Source organism: Candoia aspera, chromosome 4, assembly GCF_035149785.1.
Source record: "Candoia aspera isolate rCanAsp1 chromosome 4, rCanAsp1.hap2, whole genome shotgun sequence".
Taxonomy (NCBI): Eukaryota; Metazoa; Chordata; class Lepidosauria; order Squamata; family Boidae; genus Candoia; species Candoia aspera.
Window position 1 is genome coordinate 70,942,714 of NC_086156.1, and position 24,125 is coordinate 70,966,838.

Here is a 24,125-nt window from a genome sequence, read left to right on the forward strand (position 1 = left end):
CAGTATTACATTCATATATACAGTATATCAGAAAAATAATAAGTATGAAAAGATCTAAAAATAATTAAGAATAAAAGTACTAAAATAAATCAAAATAAAATACTATTTTAAGAAATTATAAACCTAAGTAATGATGTGGCATATCATACAGATAGTAGCACAAAACTGGGCAATTTAGGAGGATGTTTTCAAGTTCTTGTCCAAAAGAAGTAGGATTAACCACATCACTACCTGGAAATTTCTTCAAAATCGGGTATATAACAGTCTGTCTAGAGTCCTTCTATAAGGAATAGTATAATAGCATATGGTTTAGGCTTTCTATTGAGCCATCACCACATAGACATAACTGAAGGTACATAGGAGTACCCTTAAAATGTCCAAAAAGGACTGCTGAGGTCAGAGCATCCAGCCTGGCTAAGGTGAAAGCCTTATGAAATTTCAAAATTGTAATGGATGATAAATAGGAGTCTGCAATTTCAGAAAAAAATGATAAATACTGGAGTGTGGCACTTTACTTAAATTTGTTTGGAGATCTATAACCCAGGTTCATTGTTCAAGGGAGGTTCTAGCATTATCAAAACCTAATGAGCACAGACTTTCCATAGAAAAGCCCAGCAACTGAATTTTATCTAAGGCTTTTTTAAGCCACGATGATTTAAAACGATCTCTAAATATTAATGAGGCTAAACCTATAGGAGGTAGAATTAACTTAAGCCAGAAGGTAGGAAGAACAATCTCAATATATCTTCTCAATATTCAGTGAGATGCTGGGAAGGCTGCCAGTCGAAGGGAACACTATTTTACCTTTGGTGAGAATGCAATAAAATATTGGAATTTTGAAAGAATGTGTTTAAAGAAATCTCTTACAGAAAACAATTCTTGCCAAAGCTAGATTTGTTAGACATCTCTGATGGACAGGGTTTTTTTTATCATATGGCATAGCAGTTCAGTGTTCATGCTGCTTTTTTTTCTTGCTGGGAAATCCTTGTGAGGTCCAGCAGCCAGATGTGCAAACTATTTAGGCGTGACAAGTCACGTTGCCTGGGGTGCACCACGAGGAGGCTAGTCTACATTGCACCGAGTTGGGCTGAGAGAAGGTCCAAGGTCACCCAGCCGGCTATCATGCCTAAGGAGGGACTAGAACTCACAGACTCCTGGTTTCTAGCCCAGAACCTTAGCCACTAGACCAAACTGGTTCTCATGGACAGAATAAGAAATAGCAAAGGAAACAAACTCATTCAGTTTTTGCTTATAGCAGCCAAATTAGTCATTGCTAAAAATGGAAATATCTGGATAATATTTCAGTGGATAGATGAAATAATTAAGATCTGGTCTATAGTTGTACTTGAAAAAGTGTCTGATAAAATCCTTTGTATGACAAGCCAAACCAGTGAATCACTGTTTTGCAAGGCATATTGGAATTTCTTTGTTTATATAAGAAAACCATTCTGGGAACAGCTTGCATCAAACATTATGGGCATGTTAAAATGGACCATTTTTTAAAAAAAATCTCAACTTCCCTGTGTTGGAGGTTGTTCTCTGTATGCATGTGAGCATTCCTGAGAGCAGGAATCTGACCTGAGCAATGATTACTGAAGCAGGTATTGTAACTATAACAGAAAGGAGATTTAGTTATAGAAAATACATTATAGAGACAGGCAAAGCCAGCATCTAGCTAACCACATCCTCCCAGGCGAAGAGTACCGGAATGTGGTCATGCATAGTGCCTGAGACCAAAAGATAGAAGGATGTCACCTAATCAGTCTCTTAGATAAAACGCAGGCAGAGTAAAAAGAGGGGACACAGTATAGATCCTCACCTATACCCTATTGCTTCCTTGGGGTCAAGGGATCATGAAAAGACAGTGCCACTGGATTTGGACCTCCAATGCTCTAAATATATGCAGCACTTCCAACAAATAATGATCTAAGAAAACCACAGATAAGTTTCAATTGATTCTGGTAAGCTTTACCTTTCTGGCATCTCTTCACAGCTTCCTTCTGTCCTAGCATAACTTCCATGTGGAAAGCATAACAATGGTTTCGAAAAGGAACCCAAGAGGAATCCTCTACTGTTTTAGGACAGCTTCCGTTGTAGCTCCACTTGTGTGAAGAAAGGGATCCTGAAGCAGAATACTTGGTTAGAAGAAACTTAGCAAACATTTTTTTTAATCCATTCAATTGTGTCTGATTCTCAGAGACTGCCTGGACAAGTCCCCGCAGTTTTCTTGGCAAGATTTTTGCAGAGGTGGTTTGCCAGTGCCTCCTTCCTTAGGCTGAGAGAGAGCAACAGGCCCAAGGTCACCCAGCTGGCTTCGTGCCCAAGGTGGGACTAGAACGCATAGTCTCTGCTTTCTAGCCTGTTGCCTTAACCACTACACCAAACTGGCTCTCGGCAAATATTTACATTGGTTTTAATAGTTAAAAACAAATTCCCAATGCATTTTTTTTCTGACCCCTTCCTTAAAACTCTGGGGATGGGAGAAGAGATTCTTTATTTCAGCATTCCCTCCTGTATCTGTGGAGCTCCCATTCAGATACGATACCTGTGTTCAACTTGCAGATGGCCCCTTGAAGCTTTGTGTTGCAAGTGGCAGTTCGCCATGTCCCATCTATATCCATGTATGCACACCCCACAATTTGCTGTGGTTCTCCATCCTGCCAGTTTGTGTAGGAGATGCTTTCATCTGTAAACCATACGTAGTTATGTCTCCCCTAAAAGACATCAATACATATAAAGTTTTGCCACACTGGACTAATCAACTTAAGCTATCTGAAGGAGTCACATAAACAGACATGATGGCAGATATCTTTATTTATTTATTTGTTTGTTTGTTTATTTATTTATGAAACATTGTGGATGTGTAGAATGATCCTCCCATGCATCACAGAGTCACATTGATAGTGGTTCTCTATAGGAGGGTTTGGAAATACAAACCAGACACCACTCATTACTTCTTTACAGCTTCACCATTTGCTATTCCGGAACAATGATTTGGCCAACACATGAACTCAGACAGTGTCAGACCCCTAGATATGCTTCCATTTTTTACATCTTACTATATGCAGGGCAGCCCTGATTTACATGCTATGGCTTCTAAGCATAGTTGACTTACCTCTTCTTTGGACAAGCCAATCCAGAGTGGGGTATGTAAGCTGCTGACTGCCTGAGTGAGAAAGGCCTGGGTGTATGGTTCTATCACATTTGCTAGGCTTCCATTGAGACTCTCACATAGCAACACAGCTTCCTGCCATTTGAGTGGCTTCGTCAGGACACGGTAAGTGTTGTTAAGATATAAAAGGGTAGAGTTGGGAACAGGGGAGAAGGATGTTGAAGAAGGATTTAGAGTAGGGTCTTGGGTGTGGAGGAAGAATTTGAGAGAAAGAAAATCAAAGCTTAGCCATGCCTTACAAATCCACCCTAGAACCATTAACAAAGCAATATTGTTTCATTCAAAAATTAGTAACAATTTGCTGAATATCAAGTAGTGTTTTATTCCATTTCACTAAAAATAATGGCTATTTTTGTGCTACTTTCTTACTTTCTGTGAAGCAGAACTTTAGTTCTCCCTGGAAGCCACTGATGGCCACATAAGGTTGGTGGGAAGAGCCAAGATATATCCATAGATACTATTATATTCTCTCACTTAACACATTTATATTCTACTGTGTAGTCAGAAAACCTCACTACTCCTCTATGTAGTTCTGATCAGGATTACTGTCCAGGCGGATGGGGATAAAGGAGAGAAGAATGTTAACCTCTCCACTCTCCTTCTGACCCTGTTAAAGACTGTTTTCTCATTGTTAATAAAAGTGAGGAAAGAGAAATCTGTTCCCCATCCTATATGATACTTAATCAGTTGGAGTAAGGAAAAGTGGATAGAACTCCTGGATCATATACAGGTTGCAGACAAAAACCAAGGGCCATATAATCCTGAATACGTGCTCACTAAAACAGCATCTCCAAGACTAACCAGCTTTAGCAACAAAACAACTTAGAGTCTGGTAGCATTTTCAAGACTAATCAACTTTACTGGGGCATACACTGTGATGAAAACCAGCAGCTTTCATGAACATGCATGTATCTGATGAAGAGAGCTGCTGCTCATGAAATCTTATGCGTCAGTAAAGTTGGCCAGTCTTGAAGGTGCTACCAGACTCTTATGTCTGCTTTGTTGCCAGAGACTAATATGATTCTTCCCCACATGTGCACAACAAAAGTGAATGCCATCACCCTTGGCACAAGGAATCAAAATTATCCCAAGCCCTCTCTGCTAAACACAACTGATAGTATGCCAATCTTATTTTTCCTGCATTATTCCTAACTCTTACCTTTGCTTCTCTGGCAGATGAAAATATGTTTCTCCTCCAGGCAGTTCCTATCATCCCAACGGCCAGTGAACAGGGAAGGGAGGCCATGCCGCATCACAGCACAGTTGGTCTATGAGAAACAGAACCAGGGAAGTCAAAGTCTTACACGTGCAATCACAATGAGAAGGTAGCTACAGAACAACATCTAGAATTGTCTGAGTGTGTCCACATTGGGTTGTCCAATTCTTGTCCTGTGACTATGGGTTGCAACATTCAGTATCACATATGAAACTGTTCTTGGCAACTGTTACAAGTCTGTAGGCAATGCAGAATACAGACAATGGATTCCAGAGAGACACAAAGACAGGGTTCACACAACACTCTGAACACTAAACCAGGTTGTGGTTTTCACATAACTTGTTATGCCTGAACAAATAAATCATTGTGGATAAGCATGATAGCTTAGTACCCACAATATGCTAACACAGTGGCCTGATTCCTTCTCTATTTTAGTTCATCACACCATGTTGCATAAACCCAACCAAAATGCTACTTCATCTTTATCAACCTTTGAAACTCATTATTGCAAGACATGCTGGTAATATCCTTTGGAAAAACAGGTAGCTGGTTAAACTGTAAGTAACAGAATGCTGGCCTAGATACAGTCTGGTTTTAACTCTAATTGCAAATTATAATATTTTTAAGAGATCACCTAAAAATAAAAAATGTATTATATATTTATTTAGAGGGAAGACCAAAATGTTCTCAGAAACTTATGCCAAATGCTTGAGAGAAATTGCTTGCACTTGTTGATGCAAACACACCAAAGACCACTTTCATGCACAACCACCCTCTTTAAGGATTCAAAAGTCACATCCTAGAGCGACACAAGGCAGTGCATGTCAGCCTTGCCTTCTCCAGTGTTGGGCAGGGAAGTCTGAACAGAAATTGTAATCCTGTTTGATTGAATATGTTTCCAGTGCTTGACTTAATCCAGAGCCCCTGAGTATCAGTAGAGGTTCAGCTCACCGGCTGATCGCTAGCAATGGATGTTCGATATCCAGATGGCTCCCCAGGGGCCCAGTTCACATACTTGACAGCTTCAGGTTCTATCCAGAGAAATTCCTTCTTGGAATCTTGGAGGCCAATCCATATATCAAAGGTCACGCTTGGGAGAAGGGTTGTTATAAAAGCTGCAGGAAAGAAGCAAGGGAATGGAAAGTGCCTGGCATATATCAGAGAGAAAGCAGTGAAGATGATGCTGATTTGTTTTTCTAAGTGGAGCTAGGAACTCAAAAGTTGAACTCCACTTTCCCCTCTACAAGCACTTCTCCATGGCATAAAATTTGCTGTCTTCCACTGGCTCTGTTGCTTGTTTTACTGCAGTCCCTGATCAATATCCAAGGTAAAGGATGATAAAGGCTAACAGATTTTATACATCATGAGGCTCCATTGGATGGTGTCAGAATACTATTTTAACATCGCTAAAAACATCAGCACAGAACTGTTCGATATCACCTCCTCTGAATCTGTGCTTGGAGCATAGCCTTGGATCACCATGATACAAAAAAGCTTGCCGTGGACTGAAATGGTACTCATCCTGTTACTCTTTGGCACAGAGCTCAGCACTCTTTTGTTAGTAATGTGACTATTACAATTATTCTATGAGTTTTCTTGTCTACAGTAAACAATCTGTTGCTTTAGATATACAATGACTAAAATATATGAGTATTTATATTTTCAGAGCCTTCTATTCTTTATTATTTCTTCACATACTCCTGGAGTGAACATTATAAAATAAGTTCTGCTGAATCAGAGGACACCTCTGTTCTAAGCAGAATTCAGAACATTTTGGGGATAGGACAGATGGCCATACCAAAGACTAATAACTATGATGCTGAGGGGCAAAGAAAGAGACAGAGAGTTGGATCTCTGGCTATCACACATTGGTTAAAAAGTCTACTATCTTTTCCTTCCTGTGAACTGCCTTTTATATGATACGACTATTCATCTTACTATTCAGGAAAACTGAAATTCCAAATTGAAATTCAATTTCCAGAGGTACAGCTGTTACCAACAAGAAAAGCTTGCATTTTTGTTTTAGTTGTTATTTAAACACATAGCCAGTCGTGACATTCTTTGTTTCAGCAGAAGCGTCTGCAATATTGAAGATTTTCATCAAAACAATGAAGGCAGTATTGTGCAATTGCAACACAAGTTCCACCCTTTTAGTAAGTCCATGCAACATCACAACATATACAAAAACAGCTTGCATTGTGAGGTCACAATACTAGTTTTGCTATTCCCCCCTCCCTTCCCACAGAAACCTCATTAGGTGGATTTTCCCAACGAAAATGCTACTCTCCCTTATCAAAAGGATTTGTTCTCTTGAGGAACCCTCCTACCTATTCCAGGACCAAAACCTTTCCACTTTCCAGAGGCAAAGCAAGACAGCTGTGCATGTACATGCAACCACAGGCAGAACCAAGGATAAAGCCTACCTTGCTCAAGGTGGTTGGAGATGGTAGCCAATATACCTCCTTGAATTTCACACTTGTGCTTTGCCTCCGGCCATGTCACTTTTTCTTGACTGTTGATCCTAAAGCACTACAAATGGTGTTTCCCAACAAAGAAAATATAAAAAACAGGAGAGCTTTCAAGCGGGGGAATCTTTTTTTGTTCAGATTTGTTTAATTCCCTATTCCATTAATATTCCTCCCTTCCTCCAAAAATGCTCCAGACCCAAGGTATGCTTTTCCCTTCCTGCAACAATCCAGTGAGATAATATAGATCAACCAGTAATGATTGGGTGACATCATCAAGCGAGCCATGCTAGGATTTCAAACAAAAGTCTCATCAACTGTAGTCTATTATTTCACCACACTACCTCTTTGACTTGTTTATTCCTATGTGCTGAAAGCTAGCTAAGGAAGGGGAAACTCAGACCTTTCCAGAAACTGCCTGTTGCTGGCTCAGCCAGTAATAGGGATTATTGTGAAGAAACCAGCTGGTTTCACTATTCTCCAAAGGACTTCTTTTTCTTCTCACATATCCAGTTCAAGGAGGACACACAGGCAGATATTCCTCTCAAATTGTCCCCCCAGTGAATCATGGTAGGGTGGTCTGAGTACCTTATTAATGAAGGCATGCCACCCTTGGGCGCAGCTCCCAGGAGTTGGTATAGGCAGTGATGGCAAGGAGGGCTGCACTGTGGTGGTGTTGGCACGCTTGCAAATGTAAGGCAGAGCGGTGAGGCATTTCTGGTCACTCCAGTCCTCTGGAGAAGATGGAAAATATGGCAATGAGCTTTGTCCAAGGGATGCCAGAACACAGTGGCCCTCTCAAGGGAAGAAACTGCTGCAGTAATAAATGGTGCCAAGACTTTGTATTAAAATTCTGGCAGAGGAAAACCCAAAATCTGAAATTTGGGATGTTTCCTCTCTTACCCGCTGCATCCGAAAAGCCATGTAGCCCCACGCCACTAAAATAAAATATAAATGAAATTAACTTTATATACACTTCCATTTAAACTGTTAATTGCATGCCAATTATTAAAATGAAAATGGAAAGTAGGAAGAGAAGAAATTACAGTGATTTAATAGTAAAGAAATACAAAGACAGGAAAGAAGTCTACTACCACAAACACTTTTTCTGTGAGCTTGAGTGCATCACAGAAAGTTTCTCCATGGTGGCTAAGACTACCAATTCTGGCACTTGGCTAACTGAAGTTACAGCTAGTTTTTTTCTTTTGTGACACAAGCTTTCTATCATGGGATTGTTATTTAAAGAAAACCTGTTTTTTCTTTACATTCTTTGAAACTCCTACGACTTTTTTATTCCATATCTGGAAAGAATATGGTGGAAACTGCAGCTCTGCAAGAACTTCAGAAATGTTCCTAACAAAGGAGGCTACTGAAACCCATGCTGAAGCTTTATATAAATCATTCAACAGCACCCAGTGGGGGGAATAAATAAAATAAGCTCTGACTGTCAGGGCAGTGGTAGAGTTTCATACATGAAAACGCAGGACTAGATCCACCTTGATATGGATTCCTTAGGTTGTAAGATGACCTACTATAATTAAATAGTTGTAGCATGAAGAATAAAATAAAAGTTTAAAAAAATGAAAGGACACTACAGTGGATGACAATTACTTAAGGAGGCATATTAGTTCTAAAAGTAATAGAAGCATTGTTTCTGAAAGGGTTGAAGCTAGTGAGTTGAGGGCTCCTGATTCTGGAGACTAGTACTGACATGGATTTAGCATGTTTGAGACACACATTGTCAGAACATAGCAATGTCTATAGCCAAGGCTCTGGGCAAAAATTGCAATGAGGGTACACTGCTAGCTGCTGTGATGTCTATGATCATGGCCAGGTTGATAATGCCCTGGCAAATGGCCACTAGTTCTTTGGGAATCAATTCCAAATGTTGTTTGGACCATGCTACCTTGATTGCTAAAGCATTAGCTTTGTGAACGAATATCAATATATCTACCACATCCTTTGAACTCATCACTCCATGAAACCAAAACTACCAGGAGAACCTTTAAAGTCCTGGAGATGGTTTACAGGGTAGTAATAGTTAGCACAATGGAAGGCCCTTTCTGCACCTGGTAAAACTCACTTTGCCTTGATGACTCATGTTCAGTGCATCGGGAAGGAGATACCTGCTGCTGGGTCTGTCAGAAATTTGTTGACTGCCCTGAGGCCAAAGATCTTACCAACTTTCTCGGCCAAGAATCTGAAATTACTTTTAAAAAACCTCCTCCTCCTCCTCCTCCTCCCCCCTCCCCTTGAAAGCAAGGACCTGCTCTTTCATCATAGGTGCTCATGAGGACAGCCCTGCTGGTACATTTAGAAGAGGTTGGACAAGATAGCATTTAATTTTCCTGAGCATCTATGCAGCCAGCTTCTTGGGAGTGAGAAAGCAGCCTTTCAAGGCCTTGAGGAACTGAAGGAGCACTGGTATCAAAGAGGAAATTTGGAGAGGACTGTTCCAGAGATAGTCTACATAGAGTTCCTGAGGAAATCCTCCATTATGCTCTGTCCCCTTGGCTCCCCCAGCTCTTGAAAGAGCTTAAGGATGACCCCATTATCTCTGAGGAAGTAGCAGAAGAAGTCAGTGCTGCTTTTTATGTCACCATAGAAAATGACCCTTTGAGAAAATGAGAAGAGTCATCTGGGCTGGAGGTAGGAGGTTCTATAACCTGGCCAGACTGCTGCTTGAAGGGCAAAGCTCTGACAATGGCAACCCCAATTATTCAAAAATTCTCCCAAGGTATCTATGGACTTTCTGAGGCCATGGCAGCCCACAGAGAAGAAAGGATGGAAAAGTGAAGGAAACATGAAAAGAATTGGAGGAAAAAACAGGGAAAAAGAGTTTTACAGGGAGTTTTTGTAGTGTCCCAAAAATGGGCTGGAAGGTTGCTTTCTTCTGCCACTTAGAGACTACTGTACAAATGAAAATTATTTGGTCTGGCCAGCTAACAATATGTTCAAGTTCTTAGTCGCACTACCTCCACAGGACACAAGATTCTTTCAAAGTTCCTTTAACAAGACAAATTGAAAGAAATAGGATAAAGTACAGAAATCTCTGCAACTGATTTGTTTTCCTTCTAGAATCCAATTTATCTTCCAGGTTCCTAACAAGGAAACTTTCTCAGTCTCTTACTCACATCCCCTGTAAAAACTGGTAAAAGGCTGTTCTCTTAACTGATAGGGAAGGAACATTTGGATGGTTAATTAGCCTCTTGGCTTTTCAGTGTTTACATTAATTTTTTAATCAGTTCCCTGCAAGATATGGACCCAATCTCTCTTAAGATAGCTAGAAAAGGTTTACTGATCTTACTTTATGCATTTTACACTGTTATTTATTCAGATAGTAACCAGCCTTGGGAGAGAATTGAGGAGCTTTGCACAATTTTGTATTGATAAACAGAGAAGTCCAGAATGCTGACTGACAAAATGACTTAAACTTAACTTCCCAGTGATATTGGATCCTAAAGACTTACTTCGAATCTGCAGCTAAACCAGCTAAATATTTCACCATCTCGGAATCTCCTAAACATTAGAGAACCTTCTTGCAAGCTCAATTTAATATCCTTCCATCTGTTTTGCCAGAAAGCAGGTTTCCATGGTTCCCCTATGAGGTGCATACTTGCTTTGTAGCTGAGAGTTGAATGAAATAGTTAAGCCATGTTCTACTCTATTGCAAAGGTTACAGGAATCTACAGAATAAATTATGGTCCTTTAAACAAACTTTCCATACCACTCAGATGAATTCTTCCTTGCTTGCCTATAAAGTTGCAAAATTTGGCAGAACTGCACGTAGAGGACAGAAACAGATAATTAATATTTATCTGCTAGTTAAACTGGTAATCCATCGCTCACTCCAGTTGCAGTATGTAATCTCTTACTGCTTTGTGTTACTGTCTGTTTATTACATATTATGTTATTGTCTGAGCTTTCTGTTCTTGTAAGCTATTTTATCATGCTGACCATAATGAAGAATTCATTCATTCAAGGGGTTGAATATTATAACTGAATTTCATTATAAATGTCTACATATGAAACACCAGCCAGCAGCACCTCAGGATCTGATGGGTGCCTGTAAGAATGGAATATCCTTCCAGAACAAAGAAAGTACTATGTTATGCCATGTGTCAATTGGCCAAAGACACTGTAAAGGGACTCAAGAAAGAAAAACATCTCTGTCATTTGGGAATGTCAAGCAATTCCATGAATATATGTCAGCTACTAACCTCGGCTAGCTGTCATGTACACACATTTTCTCTCTTTGTTGATAAGCCGTGGTTTACCAGGGGCCCATGATATGAAGTTCAACAGAGAACTGTCAGACCACCTGGAGGAAGTAAAGGGCACAGAGGGAGGCTTTCATATTTTAAGCACAGGTCAAGCCAAGAAACAAAAGCATTTCTAGGGCAGTGACAGATGTTAATGAGGAAGAAAGAAAAACTCACCGAAACCGTCCATCATTCTCATAGGTGTTTAATCCAATCCACCAGTATTGCTCCTGACCCCTTGAAAACTGGTCACGGATAGTATATATTGGCATCAGAAACATCATCATGAGTAGGAGGGAGAGAAAGAACAAGAGAACTAATCATTTATCTCCAATGTCAAATTACCTGTCATGATTAAAAGATGCCATCCTATCTCATTATTCTAGCTTTTGGTGAAAACCTTTGATCACCTAGGAAAACTTCCTCAAGTACTATTAAATTATTGTTGGCACTGCAGCCTCTAATCACAAAGCCACCAATCTCTCTTTAATGTTATTAATTCTCCATTACATTTTCAAGGCTCAAACAACAAGCTTTCATATAACCTTACATATACCACCTTGAGTATTCTTGAGAAAAGGCAGGATAAAATATCAATGTAAGTAGGCCTACAAATGCACACAAATCTGCCTAGATCCACCCTAAGTAAGGCTTCAATCCCCACATAGCTTACCTATAGATGAAGCCATAACTGAACACAGGAAGCACTCTTATACTAAACAAACTCTTTTTTTGTCAAGCCCAGTACTGCCCCTTCTTTATAAAAACCACTAATCCCCCCTAAAAAAAAACCTATTAGATTTCACAGTCTTCCACAGTTTGGCACTCTTCACACCCCCTTCAGCCAGCCTGCCCACTGGTCTGGCTGAAGATGATGGAAGTTCTCATCCCAACCATCTAGTATATGCCTGATGTAGAAGGCTAGGTTAAAAATATAATACAATCTTTTCATGGCTAAAAGTTGCCTGGCACTTCCATCAGGAAAATGATATTAATATTAGGATCATTCTAACAGCAGGGTCTCATTACTGCTGTGTTCCTTTGTACCCACTTTTAAATATAGAATAAAAAGAAATGCTTACATTAATCCTTAAATCCTTCACCTGAAAATGCCAGAAACTGAACCTGAGACCTCGTATATACAAACATATGCTAATTTACCAACTTCATTGGAATATAAAGTTCTGTATAAATGGAAAGATGGCTGAAAGGTGCTTCCTTTTTTAACACTGAAATAAGGAGTCAGCACAACAGCTGACTGTGTCTGATTTTTAAAAAAATGCATACATTGCACTCTGAACACACAAAAGATTAGATGTGAAAAAAATGCCTCACAGAGAAGTGCGGGGTCAATTCCTGCACTCATCTAAGAAAACAGATCTAGGCTCAACATTAGGAGGTACTTCCTAACTCTAAAATCAGGCCAATGGTACAAAATGTCCTGGGATGTGAAATAGAAGTTCTTTTCTTGAGTACCTTCAAACAAACATACACATGAGTATATAACTAGCTCAAGATCATGTCTGGCATTAACATCACAGGTTAATAGAGACTTGAAATGGGAATTCTAGTATAAGCACTATTCTTTTACCATAATATCTAACTTGCCAGGCCAGGAACAAATTAGATGATCTGGAAGATTGTAGCCTAACATCCAAGATACTCCTGATTTGGATGACAGAAACTAATTTAACACTCATGGGAATGCTAATTATAGTTTAATTAGTAGTAGCTTGATATACCCCCTTGGGACACAGCAAGCTACTTAAACATATGCCTCTCCTATGCCCTGGATCATTTAACACATTGAGCATATATTGCACTCTCTCATCAAGATTGATATGTTCAGATGGGATTCAATGCTAGTCTTCTATCTATCTATCTATCTATCTATCTATCTATCTATCTATCCATCTATCTATCCATCTATCCATCCATCCATCCATCCATCCATCCATCCATCCATCCATTATTCAAATTTAATTACCACCCATCTCCCCCAAAAGAGGGACTCTGGGCAGGTTACAATAAAATCAGACTCCGATCATAAACGTTGACATCTCGTAAAACCAGACCCCTTACAAAGCCCCATGCAAGATCACCCTAGGATTATGTTCCGGTATTTAATGGAATGATTGTAATTTCCTTTCAGTGAATCCCGCTCAGACTGAAAACAGATCAATATGAGCTCAAAAGGAAAAAGGTGATTCAGGTCATGCATGGGCATACAGGCTGTACCTGTCTCCACCTCCTTGAATAAGACAAGACTGTTCCAACTATGTCTATACAAGCCCAAGAAAGGAGTGGCAGTAGCATGACCTGTACACCATGCATACCGCAAACCACCTATTCTCTTTTGAATCTGGATCCAGTCCTAGAAAACACATTTATATTTCTGTAAGTAGCAAGTAATTTTATGTTTTTTATCCAGCAAATTTTCCTTGAATTTTTGAGGTAACACCCAAATGATACTCCCCATTTCTATGGCAGTAAAACAGCTACTAAATAGTGGCATGAAATGGTCACTAAATCTTATCCTAGACTTCTACTAGACTTGTGGCTGAAGTCAGCTGAGCAACTGAAGAAGAAAAACACTTGAAGTTTATTAAAGAATTGGAAGTACAGGAGCGAGATTTAGGGGAATGAAACTATAAAATTAACAACTATTGTCTTCTTCTGATACAGCAGAGATACTTTCCTGAGGAATGGAGATTCATCGCAAAATTTTTGTTGCAGGAATTGGCTTTTAATTAACATAATAAAATAATTCACAAATGACTACCCCATCATCTTGCAAATTTAGTATCTACACAAAGCCTGTCCAAGTTTGCAAGACTAAGTTATGATATAAATACAATTTTGTTTTTGATGTCTTCCTCCAGACCACCCTCCTATCCTCTACCAACCATCAATGCTCTCTGCCTGTCTTAGGCTGCTTTCCAGTTAATTCTGTTATCAGGGAGTGGTCCATCCTCTACAGAATTTTTTTTCTGAAGGAAGTGAAAACTATGCTGTCCTCCTTTTATAAATCCTATGTGTTTTCTTACCACTTCTTCCATTTTTGGTCTTTCCATAAAAGAGTTTCTATGGATGGAAATACGGAAATGTCTTTTGACTGAACATGAAACACCCCTACAATCCTTGACACAACAAGATTCCAATTCAATTAATTTTATTTGTCATGAATTTATCAGAGCATAGTATTTTAGGTACTTTCCTACCTTTTTCATGCTTTGGCCCAGAAAATCCAATTCAGTTTGGCTATGAACTGAGACCAACTCAGATTGGAACCATGTGCAAATCCTCTGAGCCTGCAGCCAAGCTGAATGGTGATCAAAGAACCTGTATTCAGCATCCTGAAACTTTAACCACTCATTACTCCCTGCAGAGAAAGTGTGAAAATAACTGGTCTGTCTTAGTGCTTTCTAGTTGTAGAGAAATCAACTATGCAGAAAATAATCACCAAAGCAGCCCCTTCTTTTACTTAGCTGGTTCCCCTTTCATTTTTTTCAAGGCAGGGGAATTGAGATATATAGACATAGCAATAGATATACTCACCTTAAGAGTTTAAAATCCTGAAGTATTGGTGAACACACTGGGTCCAACTAAATCTTACCAAATTTCTGTTCATCAACTGAGGTCAATGAACATTATCCATAGTAGATTATAATGTTAACAAACACAATATTTTGACCATAAACTTCTTTCCATCCAGATGTTGTTAGACTACAACCCCCTTCATCCATGACCACTGCACACAGTGAATGGGACTGACTAGAACTTGATTCCAATTGCAATATGTTTCTCACCCATGATAAAATAAATGTCAAATCAAATTCTTCATTACAGGTCAGTGACCTAGACTGAATAAATCTTATTAAATAAAACCTACGAAGTAGAGCTACAAGATAGAACATACACAGTAAATAAAGCATATAGATAAAATAAATGTTATGCTGGATCAATCTACAACATGATAACTTATTTTTTAATAAACATAATCAAAATCAAAACCACAAGCATAACAGGAAATGGTTTCCTGGCCCCTAAAAGGGAATTTTCAACAACCAATGCTTAAGAACCATTGGAAGTTGCATCTCCCACAAACATTTATAATAAATGGCATTGGTACTGAATGGTTCTACCAGATATTGGAGCCACAGGATTAGATACGTATTATGCTGTGCAAAGAAATCACTTATGACTCCAGAAACCATAATCATAATATGCTCAGATGTATACTCACAACAACCACTCCCATTTTATTTTAGTCTGTCGTTTTGAGGTGGGGCCTTACTGACACTGATTACTGGGCCCCTCCCATAGCACTTACACAGGGATATGCATTTCCTCAGTGCACTTAATCTGCATACCACATCTCTGAAGAGTGCTTCATGCATATTAGGCCTCTGCAGGTCCAAACAACTAGGGATCAAATCCTTTCTCATTTTAGCTGATTAACAGAAAGCCTTACCAGCTACTTGCTGGAAAAAACAAACACAATTCCTTTTTAAGAAACATTATCTATACTGCTAACTACAATATTCTACTAATAATGTGGGATACTGCCACATCTATATATGTAGATCTTGACACCTATTGTTCATAAAACTCCTAAAGCATAATACAAACCACAAAATCCAAAAGAAGCAGTAACTTTGTTACCTATAATTTGCATACATCAGAACAGACATCTGTTGTATGTACAAATCAAGGAATGAGCATAACTTCACAGGATGGGGGGCAGGGGAATTACAATATATAGACATAACAATAGATATAATCACCTTGAGTGGTTGTCTCTGGTTCTTTCACCTCAGTCCCTATTGAATGAATGAATGAATGAATGAATGAATGAATGAATGAATGAATATCTTCATTACAGGTTATATTCCCATCAAGAATATAAAACTTTTTTAAAGAAAGCAATAAAATGAATTGTCCTTATTTAAAACACCCACAGGATCAGTAAGGCAAGTGAATTTATTTCCCTTTTTATTCAAAATAGTTAGATATTCCTCTAATTACTTCATTGGCAAAACTCAGAGCAATTAGTAATGACTTATCCGCATAAATTAGTGAGTTAGTCAATAGCTGCCATAATAAATAGCAATAAAAAGAAAAGCAAGTGCTGCAGATAAAATCAACCTTTAAAAAATTCAAGACAGTCATAAAAAAATCTTTAACCTGGCAAGTCAAATGGGGCAAAATGGTCTCAGTTTAAAGTACACAGCTGTAACCATAGTATCCACGTGGCCTATTCAGACTTACATTCTTTAAAATAACTGCCTCTGCTAATGGGCATTTTTCACTTAGCTGAAAATCAGTTGATAAATCCTCTTTAAAATCTCATGTTTAAAGACATATAGAAATGAAGGAATGAACACAATTTTTAATTGTGACAAAGATGCTTAACACCAGTTATAAGTACGTCAGTCAAAACCCCCAAACTGGGAATAGAATTAAGGGTGCAAACCAGGTCCAAATCTTACTTCCAATGCCTTATGCTCTATACAATCCATAGCTTCCCTTGCTCTGCCCCCTCCCTGCCACTTTATTACAATCCCAGTCACCTCTGGGCAATTTGCAGATCCAGTCCAGTTTAATTTCACAATGTAGAGGCACCCACTGCAAGGATGCCAATTCCAGGGCCACACAGTTACGGATGTCATCATCATCATGATTACTGCGGTCAAAGTTGTGGTAAGAAAACTAAAGGCCAAAATAAAATGGGAAGCAGTTAGTTCCAAAGAGAATCAGCACTTTAACCAACCCTGGATCGATAGCGAATGTTATGCAGCTAAGAAACATTTGATTTCCTGCTTCAAGGAATATAAAAACAATCCTTTGACCTTACTCAATCCAGGATCTGTTGCTCCTCAAGAGGAAGTATAAACAGTTACTACAGGCAGGCTGTGAAAGAGTCTTGGAATCAGTTAATTTCTGACACACGCTCCAAAAATTCAGCTTTATTCTGGAAATTTGTAACTCTTCAACCTGCTCCTTCTAATCTACGAATGCAGTCTCTCATTCCTGCTTCTGTCTGGGAAGACCACTTCAGATTGCTGTATACACAGGAACTACTCCATCCGAAGAGGAGATTAGACTATGAAGCTCACCTGCTCCCCTCCTGGCCCCCTGTGTCAGGCTCTGAAATCATAAAACTGATCAAACAGCTGAAATTGAACAAAGCTCCAGGATATGATTTTATTTCAGCAGAGGCTATTCGCAATGATTTAGATTGGTGGGTACCAGTTTTGGCTTCCCTATTCACCTATATTTACAACTATGCTAAGGTCCCTGATGACTGGAGTCTAGGCTTTGGTGATTCCAATATATAAAAAAGGAGGTAGAGATTTACCTGCCAATTACCGGCCTATTAGCCTTCTCAGTGTGGTTAGCAAATTATATGCTAGACACTTGTATAATAAGCTCTTAGACTGGGGTACAACCAAGAATATTTTGGCTGATGAGCAGGCAGGCTTCTGGGAAGGCCATTCAATTTTTGACCACGCTTTAACTCTTCAACATCTAGTTGAGAAATACTCCTCTGGAGCTCACTGTACACGCTATGCAGCGTTTATTGATCTTAGATGTGCCTTTGATTTCATCTCTAGATCCAGACTATGGGAAAAATTGAACTCTTCCTCAATTGATAGATGATTACTTGTTCTTATACATAAGCTCTATGAAAACTCCCAGATGAAAGTGCAATGCAATACGCATGGTCACTGCACTGAGAAAATCCCGGTCAAGAGAGGAGTGAGACAAGGGTATATTCTAGCTCCCCTACTTTTTAATCTGTATATAAATTCCCTTATAGGCAAATTGAATAGTCCATCTCTTCATCCACCAAAATTGGGAAATAGACATATTTCTATTCTTTTATATGCAGATGACACTGTGTTGCTTTCTCACACATGGACTGGCCTGAAATGGGAGCTTTAGATACTTGATGAGCACTACCAAGAAGAATGGCTAGAAATTAATTATTCCAAAACCAAGGTTATGGTTTCTGCCAAACACCCTAAGACACATGTCTGGTGGCTAAACAATCATCCAATACAGCAAGTCAAGACCTTTAAATATATGGACATCATTTTTCATGCCACAGGCAATTGTATGTCCCACGCTGATTATGTCATCTTAAATGCACAAAAAACAGCATTGGCCTTACAATCTTTCTATCTCTCCAAAAGAGCTCAGTATATACCAAGTTTCTGAGGTCCAAGTTGCTGAGATCTATTTTTCAAGTACCTTGCTGCGTTCCAAATGTGGTGCTTCGTCTAGAAGGCGGCCTACTTAAAATAGAAACCTCTGTTTTGATCTACATCTTCTCCTATTGGCTTAAGCTATCCTTCTTTCCAACCGGATCAACCTCTTCAATTATGACTGATAGCTTTCAGTCTTCCTGGTGCCAGGCAATAAATGCCAAATTGCAATCTTATGGCTTTACATGGGCAGCTATTACCAAGATGGGTTATGAACGTGCACTAGCTGACCTCAAACAACAGGCTATTGATCTAGAGCTGCAATCAGATTTATCAGTTCTACCTAGAAACATCTTCCTGAACCACTCTGAATATTTTCTCCGACTAGCCAGATACCTAAGCTGCATAATGACTGCAAAATTTAGAAGGGCTTTATCCCTGTCCAGATTCAATGCCCTCCCAACAGCTGTTACTGAAGGGAAATATCGGAAAATCCCTTTTGAACAGAGACTATGTCCATGTGGTGCATGAACAACTGAAATGATCGAACATGATATTTTGTATTGGTCCCTCTACACAGATGCTCACCAGGAGTTACTGTCCCCATTCTTCACTAAACATCCTGGTTATTCTGACTCATTTTATCTTAAGTTCTTATTATCCGATCAATCTGATTTTATTTCGTTGACCACAGCCAAGTACTGTTATTTACTTTGCACAATACGTTGTAGCATCTCCTCTAATTTTTCTTAGATATTTTAGAATTTTATGTGTTTCTCTTTTTATCCTAATTAATTGTGATTTTGTTTTATTTGCTGGTCTATGACCGAATAAAGATTGATTGATTGATTGATTGATTGATTGATTGATTGATTGATTGATTGATAGTTCCAAGGAGATTTGTTTCAGGAGGAAAACTTTCAGACCACTTTAAAAACTTCTGGGCCCTTTTGTACCAGGCTCCAGGTACAAAAGGGCCCAGATAGGCTGCTCCTGTTTCCTCCTCTCCAAGGTCCTGTTTTGTTTTCCAAAAGACTGGAACATTTGGGGGGGGGGGAAATGAAGTATTTCCTAATGTTTGTCATATTTGTGTGTGTGTGTGTGTATATATAATAGTTTATTTGGTCAATGACCAGCAAAAAAAAAAATACAACACCAAAGTAAAATCAAATACAGTAGATGAAATAAACTACTAGCAAATGAAGATAAAATAACACATAGAAATGTGACATACACTGCCATAATGGTGCATTAATTACTTGTGCAAGTGTAAACCTAAAATATTAATTATTATTATTTTATAATGTTTGTGCTTTAAATTGTTAAGTTATTAAAGTGGTCTAGTTTTGAAACTATTCTCCAAATTAAGAAATAAACAACTACATGAGAAGGCAGAGTTTGCTTCAATATAGGCACATCTTAATCCAAATTAATCAAAAGAAGTAGAAAAGGCTAATAGTGAGAATTTTTCACATTCAGAAAAAAGAGACAGATGTTCCTGCTGCAAAACATATATTCTCCCAATCCTTTTTTTCATATAAATGTACGATGGCATTTTCTTTATCTGTTTGATGCACTGGAGGACAAAATCCAGAATAGAGAGAATTTTATTTGATTTATTATAAAGTTGCTAAGTTTTTCTGCTTCCAGTGTAAACTTTTTGACTGCCTAAGTGGTCTGAACAGAGACAATTAATGCTACATTCGGCAGTCTGTAGCTCAATTTATAATTTAAAAAATGTTGATTATTTATTGAATCTAATAATAAACAGAAATTGAAACTAAACTAATAAATATTGTCTAAATATCGATACTTTTCCATTTTCCATTCCCAATATAAAATCCACTACTCACCCCAAGACCATCACTCCAGCTCCAACTCCCCCCAGCTCCAGGGCCCCGGCGATTCAAGCCAATCCAGAACCAATGTTGCTCATGAATCTCAGGCTCCATTTCCCTAGACCATCCAAAGAGAGGGGGGGAAAGATGATTGCGTGGGAGGACAAATCCATTTGAATGAATTAAGAGAAGTACTCTAAATTTGCTTCTTCAAAACTGTTGCTGCGAAAAGTTAGAACCGTTCCTCTTATTCTCCTTCATTTCCCCTGATTACTTGCCCAAAAGAAGACGATCGCCACAATTTAAGTCGAGGCTTTGTGAGGTAAATTTCAGTCTTTATAAAATATATGAAAAGACTCTGGATAAAATTACCTTATATTCTGTCACAAATGTATACAAGGGTCTAATACTACATGATTGTAGTATACTTTTAAGTACATTTTGCACCTAATTTAAAAATATTTGTCATAGTAGTTGGCAGCATCTAACCAGTCTTGTCTGATTTCAAAAAAACTAAACAAGGATGGACCTACTTAATACTTGGATGAGAGACTACCAGGATATCCCATAGCTGTGAGCTAGACTGGGAAGTCAAAAGGATTCCTGTTAGAAAGCAGTGGCAAACCACTTCTATACTGCTGTCAAGAAAACTGCATAGTGTCCATGTAGCCACCAGGATTTGAGGTTGACTGAAAGCTGTTTTCATGTTTACCTAAGTGATACTGTATGTTATTCTTTGCTTTCTCTACCAGCTTTTCCCAGGTATGTTGGGACTATAACTCCCAGAATGCACTGAGCCCGGTTCTTAATCTTTGTCTTTTAGCCTACATCTTGAACTAAACCATACCAGTAGAGGTGGTCCTCATTTAACAACCGCACATTCAGCAACTGTTTGAACTTACGACAGCACTGAACAAGTGGTAGTTACAACCGATCCTTGTATTTATGGCTGTCGTAGTGTCCCCCCAGTCACGTGATCATGATTTCCAACCTTCCCTGCTGGCTTCTGATAAGCAAAGTCAATGGGGAAGCCAGCAGGAAGGTGCAAGTTGTGGTTACATGAGTTCCTCACTTAACAACCCACGTGGTGCTCACTTAACAACAGCAATCAGGATTGCCAGAACTGCCATCGCTAAGCAGCACAGTCTCATGTTTTTTCAACTTATGACCTCATCGCTTAACAACAGAGTTTCCGGTCCCAATTAGTGTCATTAAGCAAGGAATACATGCAATAACAATCATAATATTAGGCTCTGCAGACTGAGGGACAATCATTTGCAAATGCATGTATATATTCAGGAGCATACAGATGCATGTAAGCCTGTAACTCCAAAGTGTACATTTTCTGATTAGCCACATAATTATTTAAGATTTTAATTCATTCCTCACCCAAAAACCTTGCTGAGGATGTTGGTCACAAACTGTTCCTCCTCATAATCACTCAAGCTCAGGAGCTGTGCTTTTAACTCCTGACAGAGCAAATGTGCTGCAATCCAATTTTTCTTTTCCTGCAGCTTATCATAGTTGAATACCTGTCCAAAAATTAAGGAGAAAGGGGGAATTTCACAAACTTATCCCTGTTATTATCCCGGCATGATTGACCCTGGCTTCTGTTAGTAATCTATGGCAGGAAATGTCTCATGCAAATATTGCACTGGAAAATGAGATACCTTGTAAAAGACAGAGTGCCCCATTGAAATAATATTCCTTCTCCTGAAGATTCGACAAAGGCAGAATCTAATAAATATGCAAAAGGAGGATCGTGCTTTTCTCAAGACCTGGTTGGCTTTGGGGATAGGATAACATGAATGTCAAGTTTTATTCTTTCTTTCTAAAGCCTTCAATATTGTTCGGGGTTTGGTTTTTTATTCATACTTACAAAAAAATATATTCACAGTAATGTGTGATAGATCTACACATCTACACATTACACCAGTTCCCTTTCTCCTCAGTTTCATAGGCATATAACATATCCATTTCTCTTTCTTTCATTTCATGTGTTAATTCATTCCCTGGTACCATTTGCTCTTACATTCCAAGTCACAATCTTTCATATTTATTTTACTTTTATTTATTTTTGTTTTTTATATACCACCATAATCTGCACAGGCTCCTGGTGGTTTACAAACAATACTAAAACCAAGACAGCAATACAGTAATAACACATTACAATAAAACAGGTGGCATGCATTAATCTTCCCCCCAAAGGTTTCTAGCAAAGCACTGTTTGAACTAGCTTCTGGAAGGCCCTTAGGGTGGATATTGATTTGATCTCAAGGGGGGAACTGTTCCATAGCACAGTACAAAAGCATTATCTATAAGCCCTGCCCATTTAACATCTCAGTAATGGGGACTCCTAAGACGTTTTCTCAGGGAGCACACACTGGATGAGTTGATTCCACATACCAAAGGTGTTCCTGAAAGTACCTAAGATTAAAACAATATTAGTCCTTATAGGTTAAAACCAGCACTTTGAAATGTACTTGGAAACCAATGGATAACCAATGCAGGGCCTGCAGTACAGTTGTAACGTGGCTAGAGCAACCCCTGCTTCCAACAAGCAGGCTACTATATTTTGCACCAACTGCAGTCATCAAAGGCACTCCTTTTTACTGCAAACATTCTCATAGTATTCTGCACAACTAGAAGATCTCTGAACTAGAGATATGTTGCAAATTAATATGCTGTTGCCATATCATACCAACTAGGTAATACAGTTATATTCAAACTATAGCATTTATGTTTGAATTATTAAACTGCTGCACCAAAATCAGTTCAAGTTAAAATTGTTCTCTTTGCATTAAGTCCTTTGAGCATACAGTGGTGCTTAAAGGTTTGTGAACCTTTTGAATTTTGAATATATCTGCATAAATATGACCTAAAACGTGATCTGTTCTCCACACAAATCCTAAAACTAAATAAAGGTAACCCAGTTAAACAAACGAGTTAAAAGCATTATACTTGTTCATTTATTTATTGAGGAAAATGATCCAAAGCTACATATCTCTGTGTGGCAAAAGTATGTGAACCTCTAGGATTATCAGTTCATTTGAAGGGGAAATTAGAGTCAGGTGTTTCAATCAATGGGATGGTAATCAGGTTTGTGTGTAGGAGGTCCTGCCTTATTTAAAGAACAGAATTCTGGGTATTCACTATCAAAATCTATCAAAGTGTGAGTTGGGCAGCCATATAAATGTGTTTAATAAATAAATAAAAATAAATAAAGCCTGATCTTCACAACACAGGTATGTAGAAGTGTGTCATGGCTCAAACAAAGGAGATTTCTGAGAATCTCTGAAAAACAGTTGTTGATGCTCAGCAGGCTGGAAAAGGTTACAAAACTATTTCCAAAGAGTTAGGACTCCACCAGTCCTCTATCAGGCAGATTATGTACAAATGGAAGCAATTCAAGACCATTGCTACCCTCCCCAGAACTGGACTGATCAACCAACAAAGATCACACGAAGAGCAAGGTGTGCAGTGCTCTGGGAGGTCTCCAAGAACCCTGGGTAACATCTAAGGAACTAAATGCCTGTCTTGGTGTCTTGCAAAAGTCGGTGTTCATGAGAGCACAATCAGGAGAACGCTGAACAACAATGGAGTGCATGGCAGGGTTGCAAGGAGAAAGCCACTACTCTCCAAAAAAGAATATTGTTGCCTGCCTATAGTTTGTGAAAGACCACGTGAATAAACCAGGAGGCTACTGGAAGTGTGTTCTGTGGACACATGAGACCAAATTAGAGTTTGGGGCTTGAATGAAAAGCATTATTTTTGTCCTAACAGTCAGGAAACACGCTGAGACGAGGAATAGGTCTCTAGTGTTTATTACTTCTACATTAGACAGAAAAACCTAACAAACTGAAGAAGCATGGGAAAAACCCAACAAACTGAAGAAGCGTGGGAAAAACCCAGACAGATAAACCCCAAAGTCAAGGCGGGTCTGATCTGTGTCTCTTTGAAT

General features: G+C 38.8%; 1 protein-coding gene across 1 annotated transcript in view; it reads right to left on the reverse strand.

Moving 5' to 3' along the window:
* Positions 1 to 24,125, reverse strand: part of MRC2 (mannose receptor C type 2) — a 99,144-nt gene that overhangs the window by 17,005 nt on the left and 58,014 nt on the right. Inside the window, exons 13-26 of the mRNA XM_063300429.1 lie at positions 21,554 to 21,696; positions 20,180 to 20,282; positions 16,689 to 16,827; positions 15,903 to 15,938; positions 14,337 to 14,497; positions 11,293 to 11,360; positions 11,074 to 11,174; positions 7,442 to 7,587; positions 6,812 to 6,917; positions 5,340 to 5,503; positions 4,332 to 4,440; positions 3,116 to 3,354; positions 2,546 to 2,714; positions 1,973 to 2,122 (exon numbers count right to left, since the gene is read on the reverse strand). Coding sequence (XP_063156499.1) covers positions 1,973 to 2,122; positions 2,546 to 2,714; positions 3,116 to 3,354; positions 4,332 to 4,440; positions 5,340 to 5,503; positions 6,812 to 6,917; positions 7,442 to 7,587; positions 11,074 to 11,174; positions 11,293 to 11,360; positions 14,337 to 14,497; positions 15,903 to 15,938; positions 16,689 to 16,827; positions 20,180 to 20,282; positions 21,554 to 21,696 — 1,834 coding nt within the window. The remainder of the gene's footprint in view (positions 1 to 1,972; positions 2,123 to 2,545; positions 2,715 to 3,115; positions 3,355 to 4,331; positions 4,441 to 5,339; positions 5,504 to 6,811; positions 6,918 to 7,441; positions 7,588 to 11,073; positions 11,175 to 11,292; positions 11,361 to 14,336; positions 14,498 to 15,902; positions 15,939 to 16,688; positions 16,828 to 20,179; positions 20,283 to 21,553; positions 21,697 to 24,125) is intronic.